Source organism: Hermetia illucens, chromosome 2 (genome assembly GCF_905115235.1).
Source record: "Hermetia illucens chromosome 2, iHerIll2.2.curated.20191125, whole genome shotgun sequence".
In the NCBI taxonomy this organism is placed as follows: domain Eukaryota; kingdom Metazoa; phylum Arthropoda; class Insecta; order Diptera; family Stratiomyidae; genus Hermetia; species Hermetia illucens.
The window spans coordinates 171,019,008-171,046,782 of NC_051850.1; the positions used below are offsets into that span (position 1 = coordinate 171,019,008).

A 27,775-nucleotide genomic window follows, 5' to 3' on the forward strand; every position below is an offset into this window, starting at 1 on the left:
TTCGCTGCCCCGTATTTTGAGCGCAAGTTGATGAACCACTTGGTGTAACTGATCGCCTCCATATTTAGCCAATTTGGCTGTAATTCCATCGGCTCCTGGCGACTTATGATTTTTTAGCCGGTGAATTGCACGGACTGTTTCTCCTAAACTTGATGGTGGCAGTATTTGTTCGTCGTCTTCAGTTGGCGGGACCTCCAACTCGCCGATGTTCTGGTTGTTCAGTAGCTCATCAAAGTACCCAACCCATCGCTCTAATATGCCCATTCTGTTGCAAATCAGATTTCCCTCTTTGTCTCGGCAGGATGAGCATCGAGGTGTATAAGGCTTCATCCTACTGACTTGTTGGTAAAACTTCCGCGTCTGATGCGGCTGCTCCCTGTACTTTTCTAGTTCATAGACTTGTTGGTTCTCCCAGGCTTCCTTTTTCCGTCTGTGAAGTCGCTTCTCCGCTCAACGGAGTTCGTGATAAGTCTTCGCGCGTGCCCGCGTTCTTTGAGAATGCAACATTACTCGCTATGCGGTATTCTTCCGTTCCGTTGTTAGCTTACATTCATCGTCAAACCAGCCGTTCCGACTCCTTTTGCAGCTGGGGCCAAGTATGTTTGTGGCCGTATCCATGATAACGTTCTTCAGGTGATTGTGAAGATCATTTGTTGATGCTTCATCTCCAGGTCTTCTGTTGACTGCAGTAATTGCGGCATCAATTTCCCTCTTATAGGTGTCGCGGATGGTTGTGTTGTGGATGGCTTCAGTGTTGACTCTCACCTGATTGTCAGGGGGGTTCTAGGTGGTATTGTTATTCGAGTTCGGAGCACCATGCCAATGAGATAGTGATCCGAGCCTATATTGGCCCCCCTATATGTTCGGACATTCATCAAGGCTGAGAGGTGGCGGCGTTCGATCAGCACGTGGTCAATTTGGTTGAAAGTGGCCCCGTCTGGAGGGGCCCACGTATGTTTGCGGACCGCTTTCCGCGCAAACCAGGTACTTCCAACAACCATTTCATATGACCCTGCTAATTGAATAATACGCAGTCCGTTATCATTTGTTTTTTCGTGTAAGCTATGGGAGCCAACGTATCGCCTGAATACGGGCTCCTTCCCTACTTGGATGTTAAAATCCCCAAGTATGATTTTGATATCATATCTGGAACAGGCTTCGAGGGTTCGTTCTACTGCCTCGTAAAAGGTATCCTTCTCCGACTCTGCAGCCTCCTCTGTAGGGGCGTGAACGTTAATGAGGCTTATATTTCTAAACTTGCCTCGCACGCGCAGAATGCATAGCCGTTCACTTATGTTTTCAAAGCCGATAACAGTTGGTTTCATTTTTTGGCTGACTAAGAAACCTACTCCGAGCACATGATTTACTGGATGACCGCTATAATATATGGTGTAGTGGCTCTTCTCCAGGAAACCGGTCCCTGTCCATCGCATCTCTTGTAACGCTGTTATATCAGCCCTATATTGGAACAGGGTATCGGCTAGCTGCTCATCAGCTTCATTTCTGTACAGGGAGCGCACGTTCTATGAGAAAATGCGCAAATCGTTGATCCGTTGTCGTTGCCGGGTCCGTCGTTTTAAAGTCCATCCTGTCCGAGGCTCCTTTCGTGGCTTCGTAACATCGGTTTTCCGTGTAGGGTTGTCAGCCCTACCCCACCCCCAACCTGGAGGACCAGTTGGTACAGTTTGCCCCGTTTTTAGGCGCGGGAGACTCGCCTTCATCCTTCTCCGTGTGCAGCTTTTTGTTATGAAAGAGCTCTCAGCGGTCACCATGCGGAGGTGGAGATAGGGTTTGGTAGCAGAGCTGTTGGTGTTGGTTCAGCAGGCATTTCCCAGGTTTTATGCACCATCGTGGGTACCAATCCACGTTTCGCCCTGGGACCTATACTACCCTTTGACCGCACGAAAAGAATCCGCTCCATAAATGACCTGAAACTTTAAACGAGTTTTTCTACAAATGACATGTTTGTAGTTGGTGATCAAAATTGCTTGATTTGAATTGAATTGAATTGAAACTGATCTCTTTGAAACTTGGCAGGTTGATTTCTACAAAAAGGTAGTGTAATCGTTTTTGTTTTTTTTTCACCATTTTGTAAAAAAAATACATTATTTTAAATCCTTCGAACACTAGTTATTATTGTAATTTTTATTTATTTATTTTGTTTTTAATGGATTTAAAATTTGTTGTTCAGATGATCCAGTTCGTCACAATTTGGAGATCATAAAAATACAATTTTTTGGCGGCCATTTGTGTAGCATAATATAATGAGCATTCAAAAATATTTCGAAGTTTTCTTTAAAAAAAATCGTGACCACGTGTGTATATCCAAACTCTAAAATCTGACTTTAATTAATCACAGCTGAGCTATGCTTTTGGAAAGCCGTGCTTGCTGAGTGAGCTTTTTAGAATGGGGTTGCGTCTCTAATAGGTTATTGTGATGTGTGTGTAGGAGTGTGACAATGCTGTCATAAGTTGTCATAAACATATCCGTCAACTGTCAAATCCTCTCGCTCAATCGACAGTTATAATTTCAATTCCGCGTGTTTGTAATTTAAGTTAAATAAAAAGTTTAATTGTTAGCTACAATCACGTTTAATTTATAAACGTTTACCCACAATAGCTACAGTGGTGACCCCGGAAACTATTTTCTAAAAAATTTTTCCCAAAATCGCTATGCCTGAGTCGGATGCCGACAAATTCAGCGATGCTTCGGATGCGTTGCAAATCAACGAGGAAATCACAGAAATTCGTAAAGTCAAATTTCCCGAATTTTGGAAATCTCGACCGGCGCTCTGGTTCGCCCAAATCGAGGCCCAATTCCTCGTTCACAACATTCGCTCCGATCAAACCAAATTCAATAAACTCGTTTGTGAACTAGACTATTCCATTCTCGAACAAGTCGCCGATATCATCGAGTCCCCACCCGAAAAAGATCGCTACAACACGATTAAAACACGTCTCATCAAACAGTTTACTGAATCCGAAGGCAACGGCTCCGAAAATTGCTAAATGATGTCGAACTGGGTGATCAAAGACCATCCGGTTTGCTGCGCAAAATGAAACTGCTCGCAGGAGATAAAGTTGGATCCGAACTGTTACAATCGATATGGATGCAACGGCTTCTCGAAAATATCCGCGCTATTCTTGCCTCGATGGACAGCACCAATAACGACAAACTCGCTGAGATCGCTGACAAGATTTTAGATGCTCGTGAACCCCAAATCGAATCTGTTTAGCAGCTTTCCACGAATACTTTTAATGATCTAAACTCATTGAAAGAGGAAATCCGAAATATGTCGTTATCATCGAAAGTTCGGCGCAGCAGCGATAAATTGCATCAAGCCATGCACATATACAAACCCGGAAAACTAGCAAAGTCGTTGTTGGATGAGGCGACCAGCAACGACTGCCTAGAAAATCGCCTATTTATTGCCGACAAAACAACCAACATACGCTATCTCATAGATTCAGGTGCCGAAATTTCTGTTTTTCCCCGAAGGCTGATTCGCGAAACTTTAAAACCGAAAAGCCTACGTCTCTTCGCTGCCAACGGTTCCACCATTTCGACTTTCGGAGAAAAACTGATATGTTTAAATCTCGGCCTCCGTCGGCCATACAAATGGATTTTCCAAATTGCTGATGTCGCCCGTCCGATACTGGGAGCCGATTTTTTAAAACAACATGGACTGTTAGTCGATGTATTAAACAAACGTCTCATTGACACCACGACAAAACTCGGAACGTCTTGTGTTGTCAAAAGAACGACCCACAGTGGAATTTTCACCGTTCACAACGACTCCCCGTATCACCAACTACTGAAACAATTTCCTAGTATAACGAACCCGACCTCAATTAACAAAAAGCCTGCAAGTAACGTTCGACACTTTATAAAAACCATCGGCCCCCCCGTCGTAGCTCGTGCTAGGCGTCTTACACCAGATAAGTTGGAAATAGCTCGGAAAGAATTCGAACATATGTTGGAGCAGGGCATTTGCCGCCCATCTTCGAGTCCTTGGGCTAGCCCGTTACATTTGGCCCCCAAGAAAGACGGATCCTGGCGACCCTGCGGGGACTACCGCGGGCTAAACGCTGTCACAGTTCCAGACAGATATCCGATCCGTCACATTCACGACGCAACTGCTGGTTTGGCATGTAAGAAAGTTTTCTCAAAAATCGACCTCATACGTGCGTTCTATCAAATATTAATGACTGAAGAAGATATCGAGAAGACTGCCGTCATTACCCCTTTCGGCCTATTTGAATTTCTGGTCATGACGTTCGGTCTGAGAAATGCAGGCCAGACTTTCCAAAGACTAATGGACAAAGCTCTTCGAGGCCTAGACTTTGCAGTCAGCTACATAGATGACATTTTAATTGCGTCCGACAACTTTGAACAACATCTCGAACACTTGCGATTAGTTTTTGAGCGTTTGGAAAAATTTGGCATTGTCATCAATCTTTCGAAATGTGTCTTTGGAGCCCAACAAATCGAATTTCTCGGTCACTTGATCGACGCAAACGGAATTCGCCCAATACCGTCACGTGTTGAAGCCATCTGTAACCTAAAACGACCAACAGCAGTCAAGGAGTTACGACAAGCACTCGGAATTTTCAATTTCTATAGACGTTTTTTGAAAAATTCCGCAACTACGCAAGCACCACTCAACGAATTTTTGAAGGGCAGCAAGAAGAACGACACACGAACAATTGACTGGACAACGGAAACCATCAACGCGTGGGAATCATGCAAAACTGACCTCGCGAACGCCACTCTTTTAGTGCATTTTAAACCAAACGCCCCGCTTTCAATTACCACTGATGCCTCTGATGTAGCCATCGGCGCGTCTTTAGAGCAGTATCAAGACGGAGAGTGGAAACCATTGGCGTTTTTCAAACGAAAACTCAGCCCAGCAGAAAAGAAATATAGCACCTACGATCGAGAGCTGCTAGCTATCTTCGCCACTATCAAACACTTCCAATATATACTGGAAGGATCAAATTTTTGCATAAAAACCGATCACAAGCCTCTCGTTTATGCTTTCTCTCAAAAACCAAATCATGCTTCGCCTCGTCAAGTACGCCAGCTAAGTTATATATCGCAATTTTCAACGCATACGCAGCGACATACCAGGAAAGAGCAACATAGTCGCCGACTTACTATCACGAGTTGACGCCATTTCCATACCATCTTCGTTCACCGCAGACAAACTATCGCATGAACAGCAACAAGATCAAGAACTTCAAGCCTTACTAAATAGCAACACAACATCATTAAAACTACAAGCAATACAGACTGCAGGACAACTTCCAGTTTATTGTGATGTAACCGACAGTAAAGTCCGACCTTACATCCCTACCCAACTTCGACGAAAAGTATTCGACACTATTCACCAGCTCGCTCATCCAAGCGGACGTTCCACATCGCGACAAATTTGCAACAAATTCGTCTGGCCGAATATGCGTAAAGACATCCTGTTATGGTGCCGAACATGCATACCGTGTCAACGTTCGAAGGTAAGCAGACACACGAAGAACGTTCCTCAGCATATCACCATTCCCGATGGTCGATTCGATCAGGTACACATCGACATAGTTGGCCCGTTCCCACTCTCGAAAGGTTTCAAATATTGTTTGACGATGATAGATCGATTCTCTCGTTGGCCGGAGGCAATACCGGTAAGCGACCAGACAGCGAATACAGTCGCCGAAACTTTTTACAACAATTGGATAGCCAGATTCGGAGTGCCACGAATAATTACAACGGACCAAGGATCCCAGTTTGAATCGGCACTATTCCAATCACTCGCGAAACTAATCGGTTGCGAACGAACAAGAACCTCGGCATACCATCCAGCTTCCAACGGCATCCTTGAGAGATGGCATCGTTCCCTGAAAGCAGCAATAATGTGTTACGGAAACAAAAACTGGGTCGATTCTTTACCAACCATTCTACTTGGACTACGATCGTGTTACAAGGATGATTTAAACGCATCATGTGCCGAGCTCATGTATGGATCCACTGTACGACTGCCAGGTGAACTTTTCGATGATCAAACTGTTGACGATAATCCAGCTCAATTCGTGAATCAACTACGAGAACAAATGCGTAATATTCGTCCAACACAATCAGCACATCACAACAAACCTGTCGAATTCGTACACCGAAACTTAAGTTCTGCCACACACGTATTTCTACGAGATGATCGAGTTCGTACATCATTATCGCCACCTTACTCAGGTCCGCATCCTGTTATCGAACGAATCACCAATCGTCTATTTCGAATTGAAGTTAATGGAAAGAACTTCACCGTCTCAACAGAACGACTAAAGCCAGCCTTCTTCCTGAATGACGAAAATAAAACTCACCAGGATCTTAAACGAACATATTTGTATTCCAGACCGCCACCGAAACACACTTATCCTCCAGCGAAAAGTCATCGTGACGGCAATGTCACTCGGGGGAGAGTGATGTAGGGGTGTGACAATGCTGTCATAAGTTGTCATAGACATATCCGTCAACTGTCAGATCCTCTCGCTCAATCGACAGTTATAATTTCAATTCCGCTTGTTTGTAATTTAAGTTAAATAAAAAGTTTAATTGTTAGCTACTAATCACGTTTAATTTATAAACGTTTACCCACAATAGCTACATGTGCAATAAAAGAGCGCTTCTTAAAAAAATTGAAAGAAGCTTATAGGTCACCTACCCTTCATGCATTACACAGAAAACAGGCTAACGGAACTGTCTTATGGGAGAAATTTGAAAGAAGGAAATGAATTTTCGTACTGGCTGGTCTTGTTATTTCCAATCAGGGTACGATTTATATTTAATTCAAAGTATGTGATTCTTAGTTGCTAACCAGAGAGAAGACAATACTTACATTTAACAGCAAAGATTGTGATGTTATTAAAAGTCGATCATGCGTTTGCGGGATAAAGGTCGAACTTTTTGTCGGATATTTTTAGCATCAATTACTCATTGTAGCCCCGTAACTCTTCCTCACCCCCGAAATCCCTAAGTCCCTAAAAGTGACTATCACCTCAGTATACACCACGTCTCTTATTCTGCTCCAATCAGCTATTCGACTAGAACGACCTCTCCACCACTACTTCCTTCTAGGAAAACCAAGCCCACTAAGCTGGAAAAGCGTATCGTAACCTTCATAGACGAATTAAGCGCCAGGTTATTTGCCTGGTTTGACTCTTATATATATGTACATTAATAATCGTCAGTTAGACCGATGAATGATAACAAGTCGTAATGCACGAAACGTCCCCATTGCTTGAAGCTGTAGCTCGCGTCTGTGTCCACAATGCCATTATCTCCCTCTTGGACGACATTCTCCAAGATATACAATTCAGAAAAAACCCTGCAGTGGAGATTATTTACAAGTTGACATTCTTCGCAGTGTTCCTCTTTGAAGAATGAGTTCCACCGCCTAAGATAGGATCCTCACCTTGTATATTAACCACCTCTGCCTGTCCAATATTGAATCCAATCCAAATACATAGAAGGAACTCCGAAAACTCTCCGCGACTTGACAAAGATGCTAGTCGCAATGGCATTCTACCTCAAATCACTTCTGCTCTTGAAAAGCAAACATCTTTGTGAACAACATCCTTAAAGCCCATCATTCCTCACTCCACAGGCGTGATCAAAACTCTTCCTTAAACGGAGTATAAACAAACTGTCGACCGGAATTGAAAAAATGCTAATCATTATCCTCTGTAATCATCAAGCCCGTTCTGTCTTCCCTAATTAATCATTGCCTTCTGAACTCTGGCTTTCTCGTGAGCTGGAAATGTGCTTGAATCACTTCTATCCCGAAGAAAACTGAAAATCAACTCCTTGATATCTACCGGCATATCTCCATCCTCTCAGCCTCCGCCAAAAATTTCTAGCGGACGCCAAAATCATCGATGAACACTGTGGTAAGAACAATCCTACCTTAGATTTCCAGTTCATCAATCGAACAAATCATTGAATTGATCTCTTAATTATGAAAAGCCATATCTTGCTTAGGACTAACCGCAAAACACCTACAATAGTCTGCCTCGTTGACATAAGGAAGGATTTTGACACAAGATACCAAATACCGACTAGTTCTTAAGCTTCAACTTCCCCACGTTTGATAATGTTCAACTTTCTAGATAGTCAGCAATCACGAAAATCCAATACCAGTTGTGCTGCAATCCGACGTCCATTCTCTCCGCAATCCCTTTCCCGCTCTCCACAGCGGACACAGCTCGTTTCGAACCACAATTCTATCAAGATCCGATAGTATGCCGATCACTTCATAATATACACCTCCACGAAGGACATAGTTTAAGCTCCGCTGAATTCATATTTGGATGAGTTTTACCCATACTTTCCAATGATGATGATTCCAATTGCCTTCTGCTGCCAAAAATCTTCTTTTTCTTCAGCCTGTGTCCCGTTCACAAACGGGGTCGGCTCGTCGTGATCGGCTTCGCCATTTGGCTCTATCGAATGCCTGATCTGGGTGCAATCTCGAGGCTTTCAAATCCCCATCTAGCGTATCAAGCCGCCGTTGTTTAGGTCTGCCTTTTGATCGTTTACCATCGACTTCGATGTTCAGACCAATCTTGGCAAGTGAATTCTCGTTGGCACGAATTGCGTGACCATACCATCGAAAACGCCTCTCTCGCAACTTTTCTACGATCGGTGCAACCCCATAACGATCGCGGATATCCTCATCTCGGTTGTGATCTAAACGTGTGACGCCACTAGTCCAACGTAGCATCTTCATCTCCATTACCGCAAGACACCGTTCATTGTCTTTTGTAGTCGGCCAACACTCAGAACCATAGAAAGCGACTGGACAGACGACATTGCGGTAAATTTTAGATTTGAGACGTTCGTTGATACGTCGATCACAAAGGACACCAGTTGTGGAACGCAATTCATCCAGGTTGCGTTAATGCGTGAAGCAATTTCATAATGCAGTTCTCCATTGGCTGATAGCGATGACCCGAATATTTAAATCGTTCAGTTCCGGGTAGATCACTGCCGCTGACAGTGACTGTGCCAGTTTCATGGGGATCGGTCGTCAAAAATTCAGTTTTGTTTAAATTCAATCTGAGACCGTGTTGCATGAGGCGATCATTCCATTTTTGAACAAGTTGCTCCAGATCATTTTTGCTATCAGATGCTAGGAAAACATCATCTGCATAAAGCAGTGTGTAGGGCGCTGGACGTTGGATATCCCGTGTGACGGTGTCCATAACAAGGACAAAGAGGAGTGGTGAGAGGGCACTTCCTTGATGAGCTCCAACAGATACACGAAGCGGTTTTGATACACCCGCCATACTTCGAACTTTACTTTTCGGATCGTGGTAGGGCAATTGAACCCAGCGCACGAGTTCTTCTGGCACGGTCAAACGCTTTCTCTAGATCCAGAAATGCAATGTAAAGAGGGCGATGCTTCTCACGGTGTTTCTCCATGAGTAACCGCGCAGCGTGTATTGTGTCAGTAGTTCCGCAGTTCTTGACAAATCCGGTTTGATTCACGGTTATTTCAACGATTTCGCGAATATGGTTCTCAAGAATGCGTTCAAAAATCTTCATGGTATGGGAAAGTAACCGGATCGGACGGTAATTTGAACATTCTGCTGGACTACCTTTCTTTTTCCATATTGGAACAGTGGTACTTTCTTGCCAGTCAGATGGTGTTCTTCCTTCCTGGATAAACCGGTTAAAGAATTCACTGAGCCACAGTGTTGCGTCCCAACTCTTCGCTTTCCAGAGCTCAGATGCGATGTCGCCAGGTGCTGTGGCTTTCCCCAATTTCATTCGCTTTATTGCCTCCTCGACTTCAGTTGCGCTCAGGTGGAACTGGTCCAAATGTCGGCAATGATTGTGGAAGTGGAGGATGAGCAAATTCTTCAGTAGATTCTTCAGTTGATTATGATTACTCGCAAACGCCGCATGATTATGCCCTGATGACCAGATACGAGGTGAAATTTTCACACCCTGGTTTTCCAGTTGCCGAGTATCTGTGGATTGAAATCAACGAGGCACATTTCCTCCATAAAAAGCAATTCCCTCATTGCTTAGAACAACGGTAACCGTCTGTCAGACAGAAAAGGTAGGGTAGTTCTCCCCATCGACCGCTACTCAGGTTATCAATATCCAAACAAAACAGGTTCTTAATCCACTTCCTTTCCCATTCCCAAATCCTACCCCATCTTTCTCACGTTCTCTCCTTAAACATGCGTCCAAAGTGCTCATGCACCTGTACTGCCAACTTTGACTACAGTTTCTGTGTTCTGTATATCTCCACCCTTGTAATTGAATATGATCACTGGCTGAAATTGACACAAAAAGTCTCAGCAAGCTCTGAAGAAGAGCACAACTCTTTTGAAGCACCCTAAGAGCTTCTCAAAGAACGTAGATAGCAGCTGGGAAATCTCCGCTTATAGAGTGGGAGGTTCATAGAAACTGATAGAGAGAAGGCAAACCATTTGCTTCAAATAGACTTTCCAAGTGACATCCAAAATCGCTTGGAAGGGGTAAAATGGGCATGGTTTCATAGCCACAAGTCTATCCGCTATTCCTGCTCTAATAGTAGAGGGAATGAATGCCCTGGGTCTACATATTCAAGAAGGATATCGTGTACGGCCAGCACATATTTATTCTCTAACCAGGGAAAACCACCTACGCGGGCGTAAAAAGTTTCTTATCGATCAGTATAACTTGCTTATTACTAAAAGGAAATGAAAGGGCTACATATATTCCTAGGCGGTCACTTCACTGTAGGCAACATGTTTACCAGAAAGGCAAATCGGCTGAGTTAGCACTCCCTTAGCATGTGGCAGAAATTGAAAAAACGATGTTGGAAAAGCATACATTTTAGACGCATTCATGGACATCGAAGGTGTCTTCTATTATGTCTCATTCGCGGCGATTTGTGATACGGCAAAACAGCATGGAACTGGTCCGTTCTTAATCAGTTGGATCCTTCACAAGCTGCAGCAGAGAGCAGGTTGTCTTAGAGAATGCCCATAGGGTTTTCACTCCCCTCGATTGTAACTCTTTGGTAATAGACACTTTGCTATGCCACAAAAGCCTTCGAATAAGCATTTGCGGGCGATCTAGCCTTAATAATTATCGCTAAGTTGCGGATACAGATGTGACCTCTTGAATGCAACTCTGCATGTAATCCACAGTTGGTTCATCCGGAATGGACACACGATAACCGCTATCCAACACGATAAGCGCTATCAAAACGGACTATGATTGGTTTCTGGAAAGTGCGCACACTTTTTGACAACGGTAGCGAGGATCCTCTTCAACTTAAACGGGAATTCCAGCGATATAAACTGGATTTTCTGGGCCTAAGCGAAGTAAAATGGAAGAATCTGGAGAGCACTCCTCTCTCTCTCTCTTGCGACAATGTGCTTTTGTATTCTGTAAAGCCAAGTGGCAGCAATCGTGAATCCGTTGGCAGGTTGCTTTTGGCGACTACCGCAAGACGCGCTCTCTTTACCTGGGAGTCGGTATCTGGCAGACTTCTAACCGCAGGATTTCGGTTCAGGTTAAGGAGCATCACAATTGTACAACGCTACGTACCAACGGAGACTTCCAATATAGTGGAGAAGGATACTTTCTAAGAGCAATTAACCTCGGTTGAGGAATGCTTCATAAAGGTGACATTGAGATCGTGATGAGTGATGTGAATGGCAAAGTAGGATCTAACAATATCTTGCTCGGGCATGTAACGGCGAAGCACGGTCTCTGCAACCGTAACGATGATGGTGGGAGGTTGGTGGATTTCTGCAACTACCACCGTCTCGTCATTGGTGGCACATTGTTCAGAGCTTGCCATAAGTCAATTGGGTTTCAACTGACCAACATGGTGTGAGCAATCAGATCCACCAGTTCGCGATCACAGGTTGATTTAGGAGTTGTCCTCTGGATGAGCGTAGAGAGCCGCTGACATCGGCCTGGAATCTGATGCCACTCATGTTCGTTCGCTTGAACTGCTCGAGCGCAATCCGGATAAGTTCAGCGTAGTGTGTGCTGTGACAAGACAGAGTTTTCTATTGCGCTGATGAGGAAAACGGAAGATGCTGCAGATCATATTGCTTTCAGAACTGTATACCGCATCAAGAAAAAGCTTGCATGTGGTCGCGAATTTTTCGATGGTCCTATGAAGGACGTTAAGACTTATCATCCACGATGATGCACAACTAAAGAGGTGGAAAGAACATTTCACCACGGTTCTTAACCGTATTACATCCTGTGAGGTTCCTCCTCTTGTGGATGAAATGGCTAGTCACCGTAACATGCGGATACGTACTGTTCCTCTAAGTGGAAACATAATACCTAAAGTAATCCTCGAACGCATCAATGAACATATCGAATGCTTGATTGATAGAGTGCAGGCTGGTGGGCGCACAGGCCTGGCACTCGTGCGCACTGTGATCGGAAGGCGGAAATGACAGTTAATAGGTCACGCATTAAGAAGAGTGGGCAATTGCGTTGCGGGCTACGCCATGCAGTGGAGTCCACTCTCCCAAGATGGCCGACAAATAAGTTACACCAAGGGCACCTGGCGCAGAACAGTGGAGGAGGAGTGCGGGCGTCTCGGGAAGTCGTGGAGGTGTTGAAGGACAGGCTGAAGAGTATTTGAAGAAACCACGAACGGTGGCGCGTAGGTGTGGTTAACGCACTACACACTACCAAGGGGTGTAGAGCAACCATATATATATCGACTCCAAGGTAACGAGGTAGTACCATATCCGAGAACATTATCAGAAATCCTGCAGATTAGTCTGGTGATGTAGGAGTGCGATAGGTAATATCTTAGGACTTTAACTATAATCGATTCACTGAATGTATGCATCCATGATAAAACCGATTGTGATGTAGTTAGTTAGTTTAGTTAACTGGGGGAGCCGCAGCTCCGAGCACTCAGGCTTTTGTTAGCCCATTGTACTATCCCCGTAATTTGACTATTCAATGGCTTCCCGCCTACGGTGTTCGCAGGCTTTAGCGAATCTAAAGAACATTCTCCAGAGGCAGAGAGTGTGCAGATTCTTCATTGAAGAAAACCTTGCCAAGGTGTCTCCGTCTGAGATCTGAGGATGCCGAGCAGCTGCATAAAAAGTGCAGGGCCGTCTCCTCCTCCTTCTCACATTGGCTGCACGCAGCCGAAACCACTACCCCAATCTTTTCCATATGGTAGTTTAAGGGGCAGTGTCCCGTCAAAAGCCCTATTAGGGTTTTCATGTCCCACTTCTTAAGGGTCAACAAAAATGCCGCTCTAGTGGCCCTAGGCTCCTTCACAAGGATTTTCACTTACCGGCAAAAGTCCAAATTTCTCCACTCGGTTGCGTGTATCTTTGCAATTTCACCCTTCAGAGGAAGACAGACTATGGTCGGACTCCATGAGCTGGTTCTGGCCCCACCATTGTGGATCCAGACCCTCGGCGAGCCAATCTGTCAGCTTCGTCATTACCAGCGATGTTAGAGTGCCCCGGCACCCACATCAGAAATTTTTCGTTCAGTCGACCAAGCTTCAGCAGCACCTGATGACAACTCCACACCAACAGGCTTGATATGTTGTTGCCATTTAGTGCTGATAATGCCGCCCGACTGTCGGAACAGATTCGAATGGTGCGACCCCTCCATTTTTGTCGCAGACATTCTTCTGCTGCCAATGAAATGGCATATATCTCCGCCTGGAATATGGTCGTCATTTTTCCGAGGGGTTGGGCCAGTTCTATAATCGGATTCTCCGAGAACATCCCTGCGCGCGATCCATCCTCCGTGACTGACCCGTCGGTGAAGATTATTAGGTCTGTAATCTGAAAAGACTCATGGCCACTTGTCGACCATTCTTTTCTTTCGGTGACTACGACAGTGTATGTCTTTTCAAAGACGAATCTGGAAACCATATGATCGGTCGGCATCAGGGCTACCGGATGTTTTTCAAGGAATTTCCAGATAGACGCATGCCCGTTGGATTGGCCGCCTTTCCACGCCCCAATGGTATCGAGCCTATATGCGTCGTTGGCCGCTTTCCGTTTCACCTCCAAGTGAATGGGGGGTAAATTTAGGATAGCTTCAAGTGCCGCAGTCGGCGTAGTACTCATTGCTCCAGTAATACTTAGGCAACCAAATCTCTGAATCTGCGTTAGCAGCTTCCTGCTGTTAGCAAAGTTCAGTCTTGGCCACCAGACGATGCATGCATACATCAAAATGGGTTTTATTATGGATGTATACATCCAATATATCCGTTTAGGTGAAAGTCCCCAGGTCTTACCTATCGCATTCCTACAGCACTAGAGCAATCTGCAGGATTTCTGATATTGTTCCTGGATATGATGCTTCCACGTTAACTTGGAGTCGAAATGTACTCCTAACTACTTGACTGTTTGTGCCAGCTGGATTTCCGCCCCTGCTAAGGTGGGTAGCGTATAGCTGCCCCACCTTACGTTCCTAGTGAACATAACTAGTCCAGTCTTCCTAGCGTTCACCGTGAGTCCACATGCGGAGACACCAGCTGTGGATTACATGCAGAGTTGCATTCAAGCGGTCACATACTGTGTCCGCAAACTTGCCGGTAATTATTACGGCTAGGTCGTCGGCAAATGCTTGCGCGAAGTCTTTTTTGTCCTCCAGGAGCCAAGAGCCATAACAGTGGAGAGAGAACCCCTCCCTGTGGGCAGCCCCTGAGACATCCTGCTTCAATAGACTTCTGGCCGACCGATATGTGGATTTTTCTCCACTCTAGCATGTGAAGGATCCAACTGATTAGCAGCGGTTCGATTCCATGCTGTCTTGCCGCATCACAAATTGCTGCGAATGAGGCATAATTGAAGGCACCTTCGATGTCCATGAATGCGCCTAAGGCGTATCCTTTTTTGGACATCGCCTTTTCAATTTTTGCCGTAAGTTCATGGAGTGCTGTCTCCGTGGATTTGCCTTTCTGGTAGGCGTGTTGCCTATGGTGAAGTGGCCACTTAGGAATGTGTGTATCCCTTATGAACCGGTCTACTAGTCTTTCTAGTCCATTTAGCAGAAAGGACGTTAGGCTGATCGGTCGAAAGCTTTTTGCGTCTGTGTAGGTGGGTTTTCCTGGTTTGGGAATGAATATCACCTTCACATTCCGCCATTTAATTGGAATATAAGCGTGTGCTAGGCATGCACGATATATATTCCGCGTGTTGGCTATGGTGATCGTTTAGCCCATCTTATGCTCTTCTTTAGAGCCTTCTGTGCCTCTTTATAGTGATTCCAGCTAGTGCTTGATTCACCCTTCAGAGCACGATTAAGGAGCATCCTTGTTGTTCTCCTCTATTTAGCCAAATCCGAGCTTCACCATGGTGTTTTACCCTTCTTTAGCATCTTGAGTGGATAGCTTTCTTCGAAAGTTTCTCTCATGCTAGTTGTGATCATCTGGGATGTCTTCTCAATTCCAGCAATGGATTTGATGCGCTTCACAGGGGTTATGACTCGGGCGCTCAATTCTATTTGATACATCACCCAATCTGTCTTCCTCGGATTCCGAAATGAAGTGGGTGGAGGTGGATCCATGCCCATAACGAAATCAATGCGTCTGTGATCCGAGAGTGTGATATCGTTTGATACTCTCCACTCTCCGATCAAAGCCGCGATGTCAGGAGATGCCACCGTGATGTCGATGACCTCTCGCCTGACCACGTTGAAGAAAGTAGGATCCTCTTGCATTGATGTTCGAACTTCTCCAGCATATGTGGTGAGCGTTGGCATCACATCCTGCTATTACCTCCATGCTACTTTTGGCATATTGGATAGCTCTGATGAATGTTCCACTGGAAACGTCTTCTGCGTCGTAGGGGAATATGCAGAGCACCATAGTATCTTTTTATCTCCCTGTTGACTTTTTATGGTTAGCTTAGCCGATGTGGTGTCGCCATCACATAAGTCGTTAACCAAGTTAGCCTGGAAGTCTTTGGAGACTACCATGCAGTTGCGGGGTCGATCGCAGTCAGCATGTTGGAAGTTTAGGCCCCTTATTTAAAGATGAAACGGAGAGCAGCTGACGATGCATATAGGCTTGGTACTATAAGCGCATGGAAAGGCGATTAATCGTATTGTCTTACGGAAATTTCTTGGCAAACATCATCAAACATCGACCATATGGTTTCGTCTTTGAAAACACACGGAGTATCACCAAAAGAGAAGAATGGTTGATAGATGGCTACGAATCTTTTGAGATTACATATTTGGTCTGTACCTTCACCAACATGTCAGTCATGGAAGACGGATCGGGCGCAGAGGTGTTTCTCTTGGAAATATATCGGCCACACTCGAGACGAAGAAGTGTCCCAGTTTGTTCGCAGCTGAAGAGAGTTTGCAACCAAAATGGTGGGGTCGCACCATTCGAATTTATTCCGAGAGTCGGGCAGCGTTATCAGCAATAAACAACAATGGCTTAATAAATCAGTTGTTGTCGAGTAGCCACTAGTTGAAACTGTTGAAACTTGGCCGACTGAAGGAAACATTCCTGATGTGGGGCACTCTGGTAATGAGGAAGCTGACAGACTAGCTTGCCAAGGGTCTAGTTCCACTGCGGTGGGGCGAGAGCCAGCTTTTGGCATTCCGCTCTCCATTGTCAAGTCTACTCTAAAGGTTGAAATCGCTAGGATTCATCCAACCGAATAAAGAAATTTGAACCCCTGTTGGTAAATGAAAATCTTTGTGAAAGGACCCGGGGCACATGAAAACCCTGTAGGGCTTTTAATGGGACATTGCTCCTTAGACCACCCTATGGAAAAAATTGAGGTGGTAGTTTCGGCTATATACAACCAATATGAGGAAGAGGAAGAAATGGTCCTGCACTTCATATGGAGATGACCAGCCTCTTCAGATTTCAGACGAAGATACCTCTGTACAGTTTTCTTCACCGAGAAATCTGCCCCCGGAAGATGTTCACAGATTGGCAAAAATTTGCGAATGACGCAGGCGGGATGCCATTCAAAGGCAGACAGAAAATAAATTGGTTTCAATAAGGTTTTTTGAAAGACGATTCTAAAATACCAAGAAGAGTTCGAACTAGTGCTAAGTTCCCCTAAGATTTTTGCAGTATGTATATTTGTAATGTATCCTGTATGAATGTTTTCGTTTGCTTGAGTAGTAAAATTGTATTTTTTTTCCATTTTGTAAATTTCAACCAACCAATTCTTCAATATTAAATCCGAATCTATGTTCGACCTAATTATTTGCAACCACAATGTTGGATAAAAAATTGCATTCAATTAATAAACCAAAACAAACAATCAATGAAAGAAACAGTGAAATATTTTTGTCTAATTGAAAATTCCTCAGATCTTTGAACCCATTTCGAGGAAAAGCAATTCTCCAACTAAAATGATCTGATTCTATCCTCCAAACTTCTTCATCTGGTTTCATGCAGACCAATGAAAGTGAAAATAGAAAGGTTAGGATACAAACTAGAATATAATGATACTCCAAAGCTGCTTACGTATGTACATATGTCTGCATTTTTTGGACCTACCAAAAAGTGCATAATGAAAATGAAAGATATTCTTGAATTGAACCCACACCAACAGTGAAGCAAAGTTGTTTGCTTCAGATACGTACACTCTTTCGAGTCAATCAGTTACAATTTAACTATCGTAATCTCGTTCTTCATCAATGAATGGAAAGTTTAGAACAGGTTTAGAACTAATTTGCATATCAACGTTCTTAAGCTAGAAAGAACACCTGAGCAGATATCTAAGCGAACCATATCTTTCATTTCGATTTGGTTGTATCTATGCCTGAAAATTATTGATCAAAATTTGAATAATTAGTAAACGGTGACCAAATATTTAGCACAGACACATGAGATCCCGTTAATAGTTTGCTGTTTAAGCCAATTTTCTATTAATTTCTAATTCGATACATAAAAATTGGGTCAAATGTATTTTAACGGTTTACATGGCGAATATTTTCTCGATGTTTCTCTTTAATGAAGAGTAAAATTATACGAGAAACTCTCACTCATTTTAATAATTCGCGAAACCAGACTTTAGTAAGAAGTTTGACGGTTTTTGCCAAGTATAAAAGGTTGAAGGTGGTCGGGAGAAAGGCAGAACTAACCATTCTTTCAAAGTGATTAGTAGCGAAGTCAACAGGAATCCTGATACTAGCGAGGCCAGTATGAAGTACACGATATCCCTATTTATTTTATGTAAGTTGGTTTTCAACTGGATTATAAAGGATTATTAACATTTTCAACCTGCTCCTGCAGCTGCTGTGCTGGCGTCGACACACGCTATTTCACCGGATATTCTGTCACATATCACGGACACCGACTCAATTACACCTTACGCAGGATGTCAGTGCTACCCAGGACCACCAGGTCCACCAGGTCCTCCAGGAACACCTGGTGATCAAGGTCACCCAGGATCCCCTGGACGTGAAGGTGAACCAGGGGAACCAGGACCTCGAGGACCAGATGGACCACCAGGATTTGCTGGTGCTCCAGGCAAGGATGGAAAACCAGGACCACCAGGTCCACGAGGCAGCACAGGTCAACCCGGTCATCCAGGACCAATTGGACCACCAGGCCAAGAAGGCAAGACAGGACCACAAGGACCACAAGGTCTCCCCGGTCCACGTGGAGAGCCAGGACAGCCAGGATTACCAGGACCAATAGGCCCAAGAGGTCCTCGTGGACCGCGTGGAGATCGCGGTGAACCCGGCCCAATAGGACCACCAGGACCACGAGGAGACGCTTAACTAATTTATTTATTATTTATTTATTTATTAAATTTAAATAAAGTATTTATTATTTATAACATGCGTTTTAGTCAAAGCGAATATTCCTAAATTACTCCTACTTTATTTTCCAATCTCTAAAATATTCGAAAAAATAACAAAGAATTATAAAAATTTCGGTAATGAGGTCAAATTTTCGCATTGCGGTCAAATCCATCGATGTAGCTCTCTTAAGAAGCATAGCAAATTTCCAAAAATTAGAAAGGCTAATTTGCATATATTTTTTTTCTCGGCTGGTGTTTATCTTCGACGTTCTAGGTCAGATTGAACCGCAAGGTAATCTAGATTCAGTATTTGATAGTCTGACGTCACTAGCATTATCAATGTAGAAATGTTTATGTTGTTTCGTAGTTACGAATGAATATTGTTTAGAAATGAATGAAACTTTTATAGACGTTGGTTTAACTTATGACACGCACAAGAGGCAGTCTTTGTAAAGATCGAGCGTTTTCAGCGCTTTATGTAAATTTTGCGGGACTAATCCCGTCACTGAAATTACCATTGGGTTTTTTTCGATCGTTTGTAGTCTCCAAGTCTGTTTCATATCGGCCGCCAAGGGGCTGCAGTTCCAGATTTTTCCTTGCTGTAGTGTTATGGTCCAACGATACCGCTACTTCGATTATGAAGTACATTCGTTCTTCCTTGAGAAGTAAAACCAGATCGGGTCTATTGTCATTAACACTCTTGTCGGTGGCAATAGTGTGATCCCACAGTAGTTTAGCCCTTTATCTTGCAGACGGAGTTATGACGATTGGTGTACTCGGTACTGCTCAACATCCTGCACGCAGATGTTATGTGCTAGATGGTCTCCTCTTCACAGTTGCATAAAATTGAGGAGGCTCTCCTGAATGGGACAATGCTTTGTGTCGCAGTACGACACATTACATTACGTAATAGTTACAAATGGAAATGGGGGCACGCGCAAGGTCACCCTTCTCTGGGTTCCCGGATTTAGGAACATAGAGGGGAATAAGCAGGCTGACGGATTGGCCAGGCGAGGCTCTCTTTTTGGCAGCCCTTCGGTAAATACAGTCGGTGTTTGGCTGGCGGCTGTCAGGGGCGGAATCTACACGCACTGCATAGCAGCCGCGGGCCTTAGATGGCGAAGGCTTACGAGCTGTGCCAAGTCAAGGAGAATTTGGTCCGCTTATAACATAGCTCGATCACGAAGGCTCCTGTAAATGCATTCAAGATTACGGCGGTCTGCACGGAGCACTGGCACATAAGGGGCCATGTCCCGAGCCTCAGCATACCCTACAATTCGCATTGCCGAAGTTGCCGAAAAGGAAAGGAACCCCTCGTGCACTGTCTCTGCGATTGCTCAGCTCTAGCTAAAGTCAGATTGCGGACACTGGGCAAACCATTCTTTGGGGACCTTAGAGAGATTTCTAGCTGCAAGGTGGGAGAGAAGATGCTTTCTTTCGTGAATGCTCCTTCCCTGCGCTCATCACAGCAGTCACGATCTTAGAAGTTTGTGACATCAAAACGGCGCACCACAGCGCTCATTCGGCTCCTCTAAGGGGCCGCTGATACCTTCCTATCTACTTACAAATGGAACAAATGTCCACTCGCATCTTTTGATATCAAAAATATACAATACCTTTCATACCTGAAGCGTCCAGCTTCTACTTTGCCGGCTTTTTTAATTCTTGGAAACTGGCGGCAAGATCTGCTATGAACTGAGGCTAATTTAGTTATTCATCACCTTTCTTCGAAGTTCCTCCCTCCCCAATGGATCGCCCCATCAATTTTTGCAGTACAGTTCAAGCTATTTCGGAAGCTAGCACGTGATTCAAGATGTTTTCAGTGATAACAGTCTCCCGGCAACAGTTCATACCTCCGCGCTGTACGCGCGAATCTCCTGCATTTAAAAGAAACATGCTCCACAACCTCAGCAATCATCTCGTATGCTGAGCAAAATATGGAGCAGCTGTGCCCGAAGAAATAAAAGCATTCACAGGCCCCTACGTGACCGCTTAGGAATTAAGTTAGGTCGTAGCTAACTTTTCCCACGTTTATGCACTTTAAAACTTCTGTAATAATTCTATAGATCCTGCATCCTTTCAGTGCATCGTTCTATTTCTTTTGCCCCTTCAGAATAGATTTTCAGCTATATTGATAAAGGCGGGACTCGCCAATTGCACATGTTGGGTCACGGCTGCTATAGCACACCTTTTTGTCGCATTTTGTACGGTAGGCACACTTCTCTTCCGTTTCGACTTGAAGTTAAGTTTCTGGCAAATTATGACCCCTAGGTGTTTGAGCGATGATTGTGGATATGTGATTAGAACTACTTCACTTTTATGCTCTGCAAGCACAAGATCAGCCTTCTCAAGCCAGAATCTAACTTTGAAAATTACCTTCGTTAAAAAAGTCTGAATATCCTGGATATCTTAAGCCATAAATGCACTTCGGGATAATCACCCCCTTGGGAAACTGGAACGTCAAAATGCTGTCATACATTCTTATCCACAGGAGCGGAGGATGGATCCCTGTGTAACCCCATAAGTTTCCAGATACGTTTTGGATTTGTTTTGGGAGTAGGGTAGGTGAATGCGTTCACGCACAGAGTGTTGGACTCCCACAACAGTACGCTGTCGGACTACCAACTAAACACCTTCCTTTCATCGGAGAACTAGCCTGGAACCTTTCGACACATTACTTCGGGCTAGCCCTCCCGCTCTCCCGGCTTTAGGAACCTTCAAGTCAGGGAATTCATTCCGTCCAGCGATGATGCCAGAGATTTCGACGCAAAAATGCTTCCTTCATAGCCTGGGCGCCGAAACGTTGGCGTGGATTCGGTGTTTAAAACTACCAGCCCGGTTCTCGCCATCATTTCTAGAATCCGTTTCCCTCTGGAGTCTGAATGAGGCATGCCTCATTCAGGGGCCCTGGCAATAAAATCACCACCTGCCAGGATTCGTTCCTCCGTGCTCGAAACGGCGTCCTCCAGAGCATCAAGCCGGCTCGGAAAGTCCGACATCGTCTCGCTCGACGTCAGGTAAACGCTAAAAAACGTTATCCTCAAACACCCAATCCAGACAAACCTGTTCCCTTGGCCTTCGGCAAGAATACGAACTCTAACGTCGTCCTCTTTCCACTTTTCCCTACTTCGCATTGCAATGGGCTATCTGCGGTCCGTTTGACGCAAATAGCGTTTTCAGTGGGCTGCTCTGCACTCGTCTTCTGCTGCTCTCCACGTTCGCCTATAGAAGGAGATGCGGTCCAATAGTTCCTCCAGTTCCATCAGCCCGTTTCTGACGCTTTTGCTGGCGTTCCTCTGGAGGAACGTTGCCGTGCTCATACGCTTCACCACTGTCTCGTATTTCCTGATGAGCCTTTCCTCTTCGGCTCTAGCTAGGACAATCGAATGCACTTGCACTCCATTTGTGTTCGAATCCATCTGCTCAGAACTCACAGGGGTACTACAATGTATTAGGGTTGCCGTTCCGCACGGTCAGTCACGCCACTTGATAAGGTTTCCTCTTTATTTGGGCGCCCCGGTGTCACATTGGGTATGTCAGCCCTCGCACTCAACTCTTCCTTCTTCCCTGTTGTTTGGTCGATTTTTTTTTATTACTTTATGTGAATTCTCCATGGAAAACTCACTAGGGCATCGTGTGCAAGCGAGCGGGCCACAATAGTCAGGAAATGGTGTACCTTCGGGGACACAGCCCCTACTCCAGTTCCCTGAGCCCTGACCTTCGCTTAGCTGAACCCGGAATTCACGGCGCTCGCTCGGGGCAACGCGGTCTACTAACACCGGTTCAATGCACACTACCCGACCAGGATCCCGAAGGGGCTGGCTCCTGATACATATCACAACTACCACCTTGGCAGAGCTACGCTCACATCACCTCATCGACCCCCTCTGGAGCCTCCCTGTGTGTCCCGACGTGTACCGATCATTCGGTTCGCTCTTCACCGAGAAGCTTTCTCGAGGCTACTACCTAAAACGCGGGTATACTAACAGCTAGGTGGGTAGAAAAACTTACTCGGGCACCTCGGGGACGTCACACCTCATATCGTAAACGACCCGTTAAAGGTCGTTGACAACCCCTGAGACGATACGTTTTAGGGTTACCGTCCGAATCGTAGCACAACAATTGGTGCCTCGTTCCCCATTTAGCAGAGTTAAAGGCATTCTCTACATTGGGAGTAAGTATCGCCCAAAATTTATTGATCTCACACATCACATTAGCAATATATCGCGCCTTCCCGAATAGAAACTATCTATCTGAAAGACCACCTTTCATTTCTATGAATATCAAAAGCCCATTGTAAATGACCTGCTCGAAGATTCTCCCGAGGACAAAGAGTTGTTTAGGGTTATTTAGCTTCGAATCAGCACTTTCTTATTGCTGCCGATGTGCTGCAAAATCCCTTCTTTCAGGCATGCGTAAATGTTTGTATGCTTCTCATTAACCCCTATGGGAGCCATAGCGTATCAACCACACATACCATCACTATCAGCTTCAGCCAATGTGTTTCAACTTCCTCCACGATTTACCCAGAAGCTTGCACTCATCCTCAACTGTCCTCGCGCGACCCACGCGTCGTCATTGTGGCTCTATTGTATGGCATAACCTGCAATGAAGTTGTCGCCCCCTTTTTCAGCATGTGACCTATCCACTGCCAATTTCGCTACTTCATCAACACGTCCACAAATATCTGCCCGATATGCCGACCACGGTCATAGCGAGAACATCCGGAAAAGCCTCAACTTGACGCTATTGTTACTACAATCGGGCAAAACAGCGGAGGCAGATTAAGCTCATTTAATGCATTGCACGACATCGAGTTCGGTGCCGCGTCGGCAGAAATAACACTTCCTAGCCAAGTACCACTATGAAAGTTTCTGAAATGTTCGCATATGATGGGGACGTCAATTTTATTTTCGAGCGCACCTTGGGAAAATAGGCCCCTAGTAACCTCGCAATGATTCAAATTCAGTTGTAAAAACTTCATTCACGAAGAGCTGATATCGCCTTCTTGAGCGCTGAACATCTGTTGCTGCCTGCCTGTCTGTTTGTTTATTTTTTTCATTTGATCTAAGGGTCTAGGAACCAATTTTCAATAGTTTTATCCACTAAGATTGCTACGTATAGCCTGCTGCTCCGTGGAACCACCATAAGGTATCATATCGCAAAGTTAGGTTCTACTCATTATAGCTAGATCTCCTCTGGTCTAGTCTCCCTGGTCTTCAGCACTTCTACCATCTTACGTTGAAAAGATCATCATCCCATTAGCAGATGAACATTTTATGCACCCCTTTTTTCCAGCAACACCAATTCAACTGAGCAAAAGTCACCGTCTTCAAGATATTTTGCAACAACAACCAATGCCATGTCATACTCCCCTTCGTTCCTGATGACGTGGGATAGTGATCGTCAATTTTTCGCCAGCTCTATTGTGCTTGGCAATGGTGTTGATTGCCACGATTTGATTTTTCCCGAGCAGCTCCGTTTTAAGGACAAGATCCAGACGCTTTTCGAATTCCCCCAACAACTTAGATTTCATTGTTGCCACAGCAGGTGTCATCACTTGCAATATGCCGAGGTATTTGTGGACGTCGTCCAAATTCATATCCTCAATTTGGATATTATTATGGCTGTATCCTTCCTTGTCAGGGTGTTTTCCCTGAACAATTGTTTTCATGCGACATTTCTCCAAACTCAACTGCATGCCGATGATGATGTCCAGCAAGAAGCAAAATTGGTCCTCGTCTTTGGCATTCAATTTGATCTTGTTGGTTGACTTGGAACCCCTATTTGTTTTCATACAAAGATGGCATAGGGGATTCAAAGCCAACCAAAACAACAGCGGGCTTAAAGAGTCGCCTTGGAAGGTCCCACGCCTGATTGGTATCTCTCCTGATGTTTGTGAGGATATCGATAGCTTCGAGCTCCAATTCTTCATTACTATTCTCAGGAGACGACCCACGTTCAGGTTGATTTTGTACAAGCGTAATACTGGTAGTAATTACGATTGTGATATGGAGTCAAAGGCGGATTTATAATCGACCTAAGTTGTCGGGATATTTCGTTTCTGGTGGACAGCCTGCTTTACAGCTGCCGTATCGATTATATCTGTTTTCATCCTCGGGGGCGTCCTTGCGCATCTGAGATTCTTACAAAATCCCCACTGGTTCTGGATGGACAAGGTGTTGTCTGAAAACTGTTTCTTGATATCGATGGATGTGATTGGAGCAGACCGTAAGTTTCTGCTTCAGCACCTCGAAGATTTCTTCCATTGGCACATTATTGGAGAGATGGTAGTTTCCAATGATGTAAGCAACGCATCGCCAAGAAGTGTTTGGGTGTCAGGCCACTCTCCTTTTCTCAACTATTCGACTCTTTTGTTGAGTCGAAATACCCAGAACCGTAAATTCCTCCCGCGCATATCTCTTTAATTCGCTCCAAGATGTTGATTATGGAGACGAATAACCGTAGCAGCTGCCACGTAGACCAGGCTGTGAACCTCTGTAGCAGTAATCTCGCTAGCCAAACGATCCACCAAAATTCTGTCAACGGCAGCAATGATGTTAGTAGTTGCGAAAGTAAACGTTAGTTTTTAGATCTTTGGCCTAGCATCTGGGAGAAGTTCGGCATATTCTGTGAATGCGACTTGAAATGCGGTCAGAACCTCGTTATAAATTGGGTAGACATCCCCAGTTACTAAGCTTCTCCTGGCTACTGGGTTTATAGAATGCTTTATAGGTGGAGTACTTGACTAGTTCTCCTATCTAGGGTCGAAAATCACAACCGATAACAGCTACGATGAAGAAATCCGCGCACGGTTGTTGTCAGCCAACAGAGCCTATTTCAGCTTACAAAAACTGTTCCGCTCGAAACGTCCCACCATAGGGTCAAAGCTCTTACTGTACAAGATAATGATCTTGCCAGTCCTCATGTATTCCTCGGAGAGAGGATGGACGATTCCGTAGCCTCGTCTTCTTTTTCTACCATAGATATTGCCCTTATAGACTTTCCGGGCGGGATCATCCTCAACCATACGGATTAAGTAACCCGCCCACCGTTACCTATTGAGCCGGATTTTATCCACAACCGGACGGTCATGGTATCGCTCATAGATTTCGTCATTGTGTAGGCTACGGAATCGTCCATCCTCATGTAGGGGGCCAAAAATTCTTCGGAGGATTCTTCTCTCGAACGCGGCCAAGAGTTCGCAATTTTTCTTGCTAAGAACCCAAGTTTCCGAGGAATACATGAGGACTGGCAAGATCATAGTCTTGCACAATAAGAGCTTTGACCCTATGGTGAGACGTTTCGAGCGGAACAGTCTTTGTAAGCTGAAATAGGCTCTGTTGGCTGACAACAACCGTGCGCGGATTTCATCATCGTAGTTGTTATCGGTTGTGATTTTCGACCCTAGATAGGAGAAATTATCAACCGTCTCAAAGTTGTATTCTCCTATCCTTATTCTTCTTCGTGTTTGTGTTTGACCAGTGCCTTATTAAGGCAGGCCTAAACCGGATACCGATTGCTGCGTCGTTGATGATGATGACTTGACTAGTCCGGTAAGTTGATGACTCCAGACCGAGCTGAAGTAAAATTTCTTGGAAGATTTGTTACCTAGTTGGTAGGGCAACTCGGTTGTTATTCACTATCATGCGGTATTGGTTGACGACGTTCTATTCCGCAAAATTACTTAGTTCCGGAAAGCGGGTTATAGACACCTCTTGGAGTCGATGTCTGTAGCCTGATGACTCGGTTATAGGCGGGGACGATAAATTCATTGAGTTGGTTCGTCCAAACCATACGACGCATAGGTCTTCCGTGCGTGGTGGTTGACAGCATAACCGCCAAAACATCTAAGGACGAGGAGCCGCTCTGATGCTATTAGGCGACTCTTAATCGTGTTGGGTGCTGCCTTTGTGTCACTGGGGTCCCATTAAAGTTATTTAAAATGTCCCCAATTTTATTCCCACGAGTATTGGGGAAGCAGTCGCTGCAACAGAGCCCTAAAGGAAAGGAAGGGAGCCGCTGAAACACAGTGCAATGTCTATTCATTTACCCCGGATTACGGATTTTTTAAGGACGTTCACTTCCCCGCACATATAAATGTACAGATATTTAAGTTACCAATTTATATATTTATCTTATTTAGATTTAAATTCTTATCAACTGATATAAAGCATCTTGTTGTTGAGCCCACAACCCTATTTTACAACTGTAAAAAATTGCATCAACTTTAATATATTTCCAATTTATTTAGGCTAAGGGTGATAAAGGTGATCGAGGGACAGACGGCAAACCTGGGCTGCCAGGACCACCGGGATTACCATCTGCCAGTGATGGAGTACAGTTCATACCAGTCACAGGACCGCCTGGGCCACCAGGCCCCCCTGGACCTCCTGGAATCCCGGGACTATCAATAACAGGACCAAAAGGAGAACCCGGGCTCGAATCAAGGACTCCATACTTCGGTGACCCCGCTTATTACGGCAAACCAGGTAATTTCTTTCCATATCGAACAAAAACCTGTTCATGTTAATTTAACGAGAGAAAATTTAGCTTTCCGGTGTATTCTAACCAGATTTGTGACTACACAAATTCTATTCCTTTCACTTTTTTCATTTTTCCTTTCTTTCTTTCTTTTTCAATGTCTGTATCTTTTGCATCTCTGAACGATATTCTCCTGATGCAATTTAATATTGAATGGATCGTTTTATTTACCAAAACAAATCTATCGTATGGTAATATGTCATAATTAATCGAAATAACATAAATTAAAAGGTGGACGTTCTAGTTTAGATGAAATTAAAGCGCTTAGAGAACTTCAAAGTTTGAAGGAGCTTCCGGAAAGTACCTCTGGTAAAGAGCATTCATTACACTTTTAATTTTTATTTTTCAGTGTGTATATATATGTACTTTTGATTCACTTTTTTTGCACATCGCTTCTGCATATCAAGGTTCCTTTTTACTCAAATTTTATTGGAACTTTTCTCTAACAAAA

The 27,775-nt window shown here is 44.5% G+C and overlaps 2 protein-coding genes and 1 long non-coding RNA gene across 21 annotated transcripts in view; 2 read left to right on the plus strand and 1 right to left on the minus strand.

Moving 5' to 3' along the window:
- LOC119650384 (collagen alpha-1(XVIII) chain) overlaps positions 1 to 27,775 on the plus strand; it is a 768,837-nt gene that overhangs the window by 618,655 nt on the left and 122,407 nt on the right. For 17 of the 19 annotated variants that reach the window (XM_038053124.1, XM_038053126.1, XM_038053129.1 and 14 more), the window contains 2 exons: positions 27,035 to 27,272; positions 27,556 to 27,633. In XM_038053124.1, coding sequence (XP_037909052.1) covers positions 27,035 to 27,272; positions 27,556 to 27,633 — 316 coding nt within the window. The remainder of the gene's footprint in view (positions 1 to 27,034; positions 27,273 to 27,555; positions 27,634 to 27,775) is intronic. The other 2 variants (XM_038053127.1, XM_038053131.1) reach the window with 2 other exon arrangements.
- LOC119650391 lies at positions 6,045 to 6,523 on the minus strand. The gene is made up of 3 exons (XR_005249273.1): positions 6,367 to 6,523; positions 6,146 to 6,273; positions 6,045 to 6,090 (listed from the first exon to the last, which is right to left on the minus strand). It is a non-coding gene; the product is annotated as an uncharacterized LOC119650391 (long non-coding RNA).
- On the plus strand, positions 18,046 to 18,816 carry LOC119650389 (collagen alpha-1(X) chain-like). Its single transcript, XM_038053148.1, has 2 exons — positions 18,046 to 18,206; positions 18,267 to 18,816. Exons 1-2 carry the CDS (start codon positions 18,176 to 18,178, stop codon positions 18,755 to 18,757), a joined length of 522 nt encoding a protein of 173 aa, XP_037909076.1. The 5' UTR covers positions 18,046 to 18,175; the 3' UTR covers positions 18,758 to 18,816.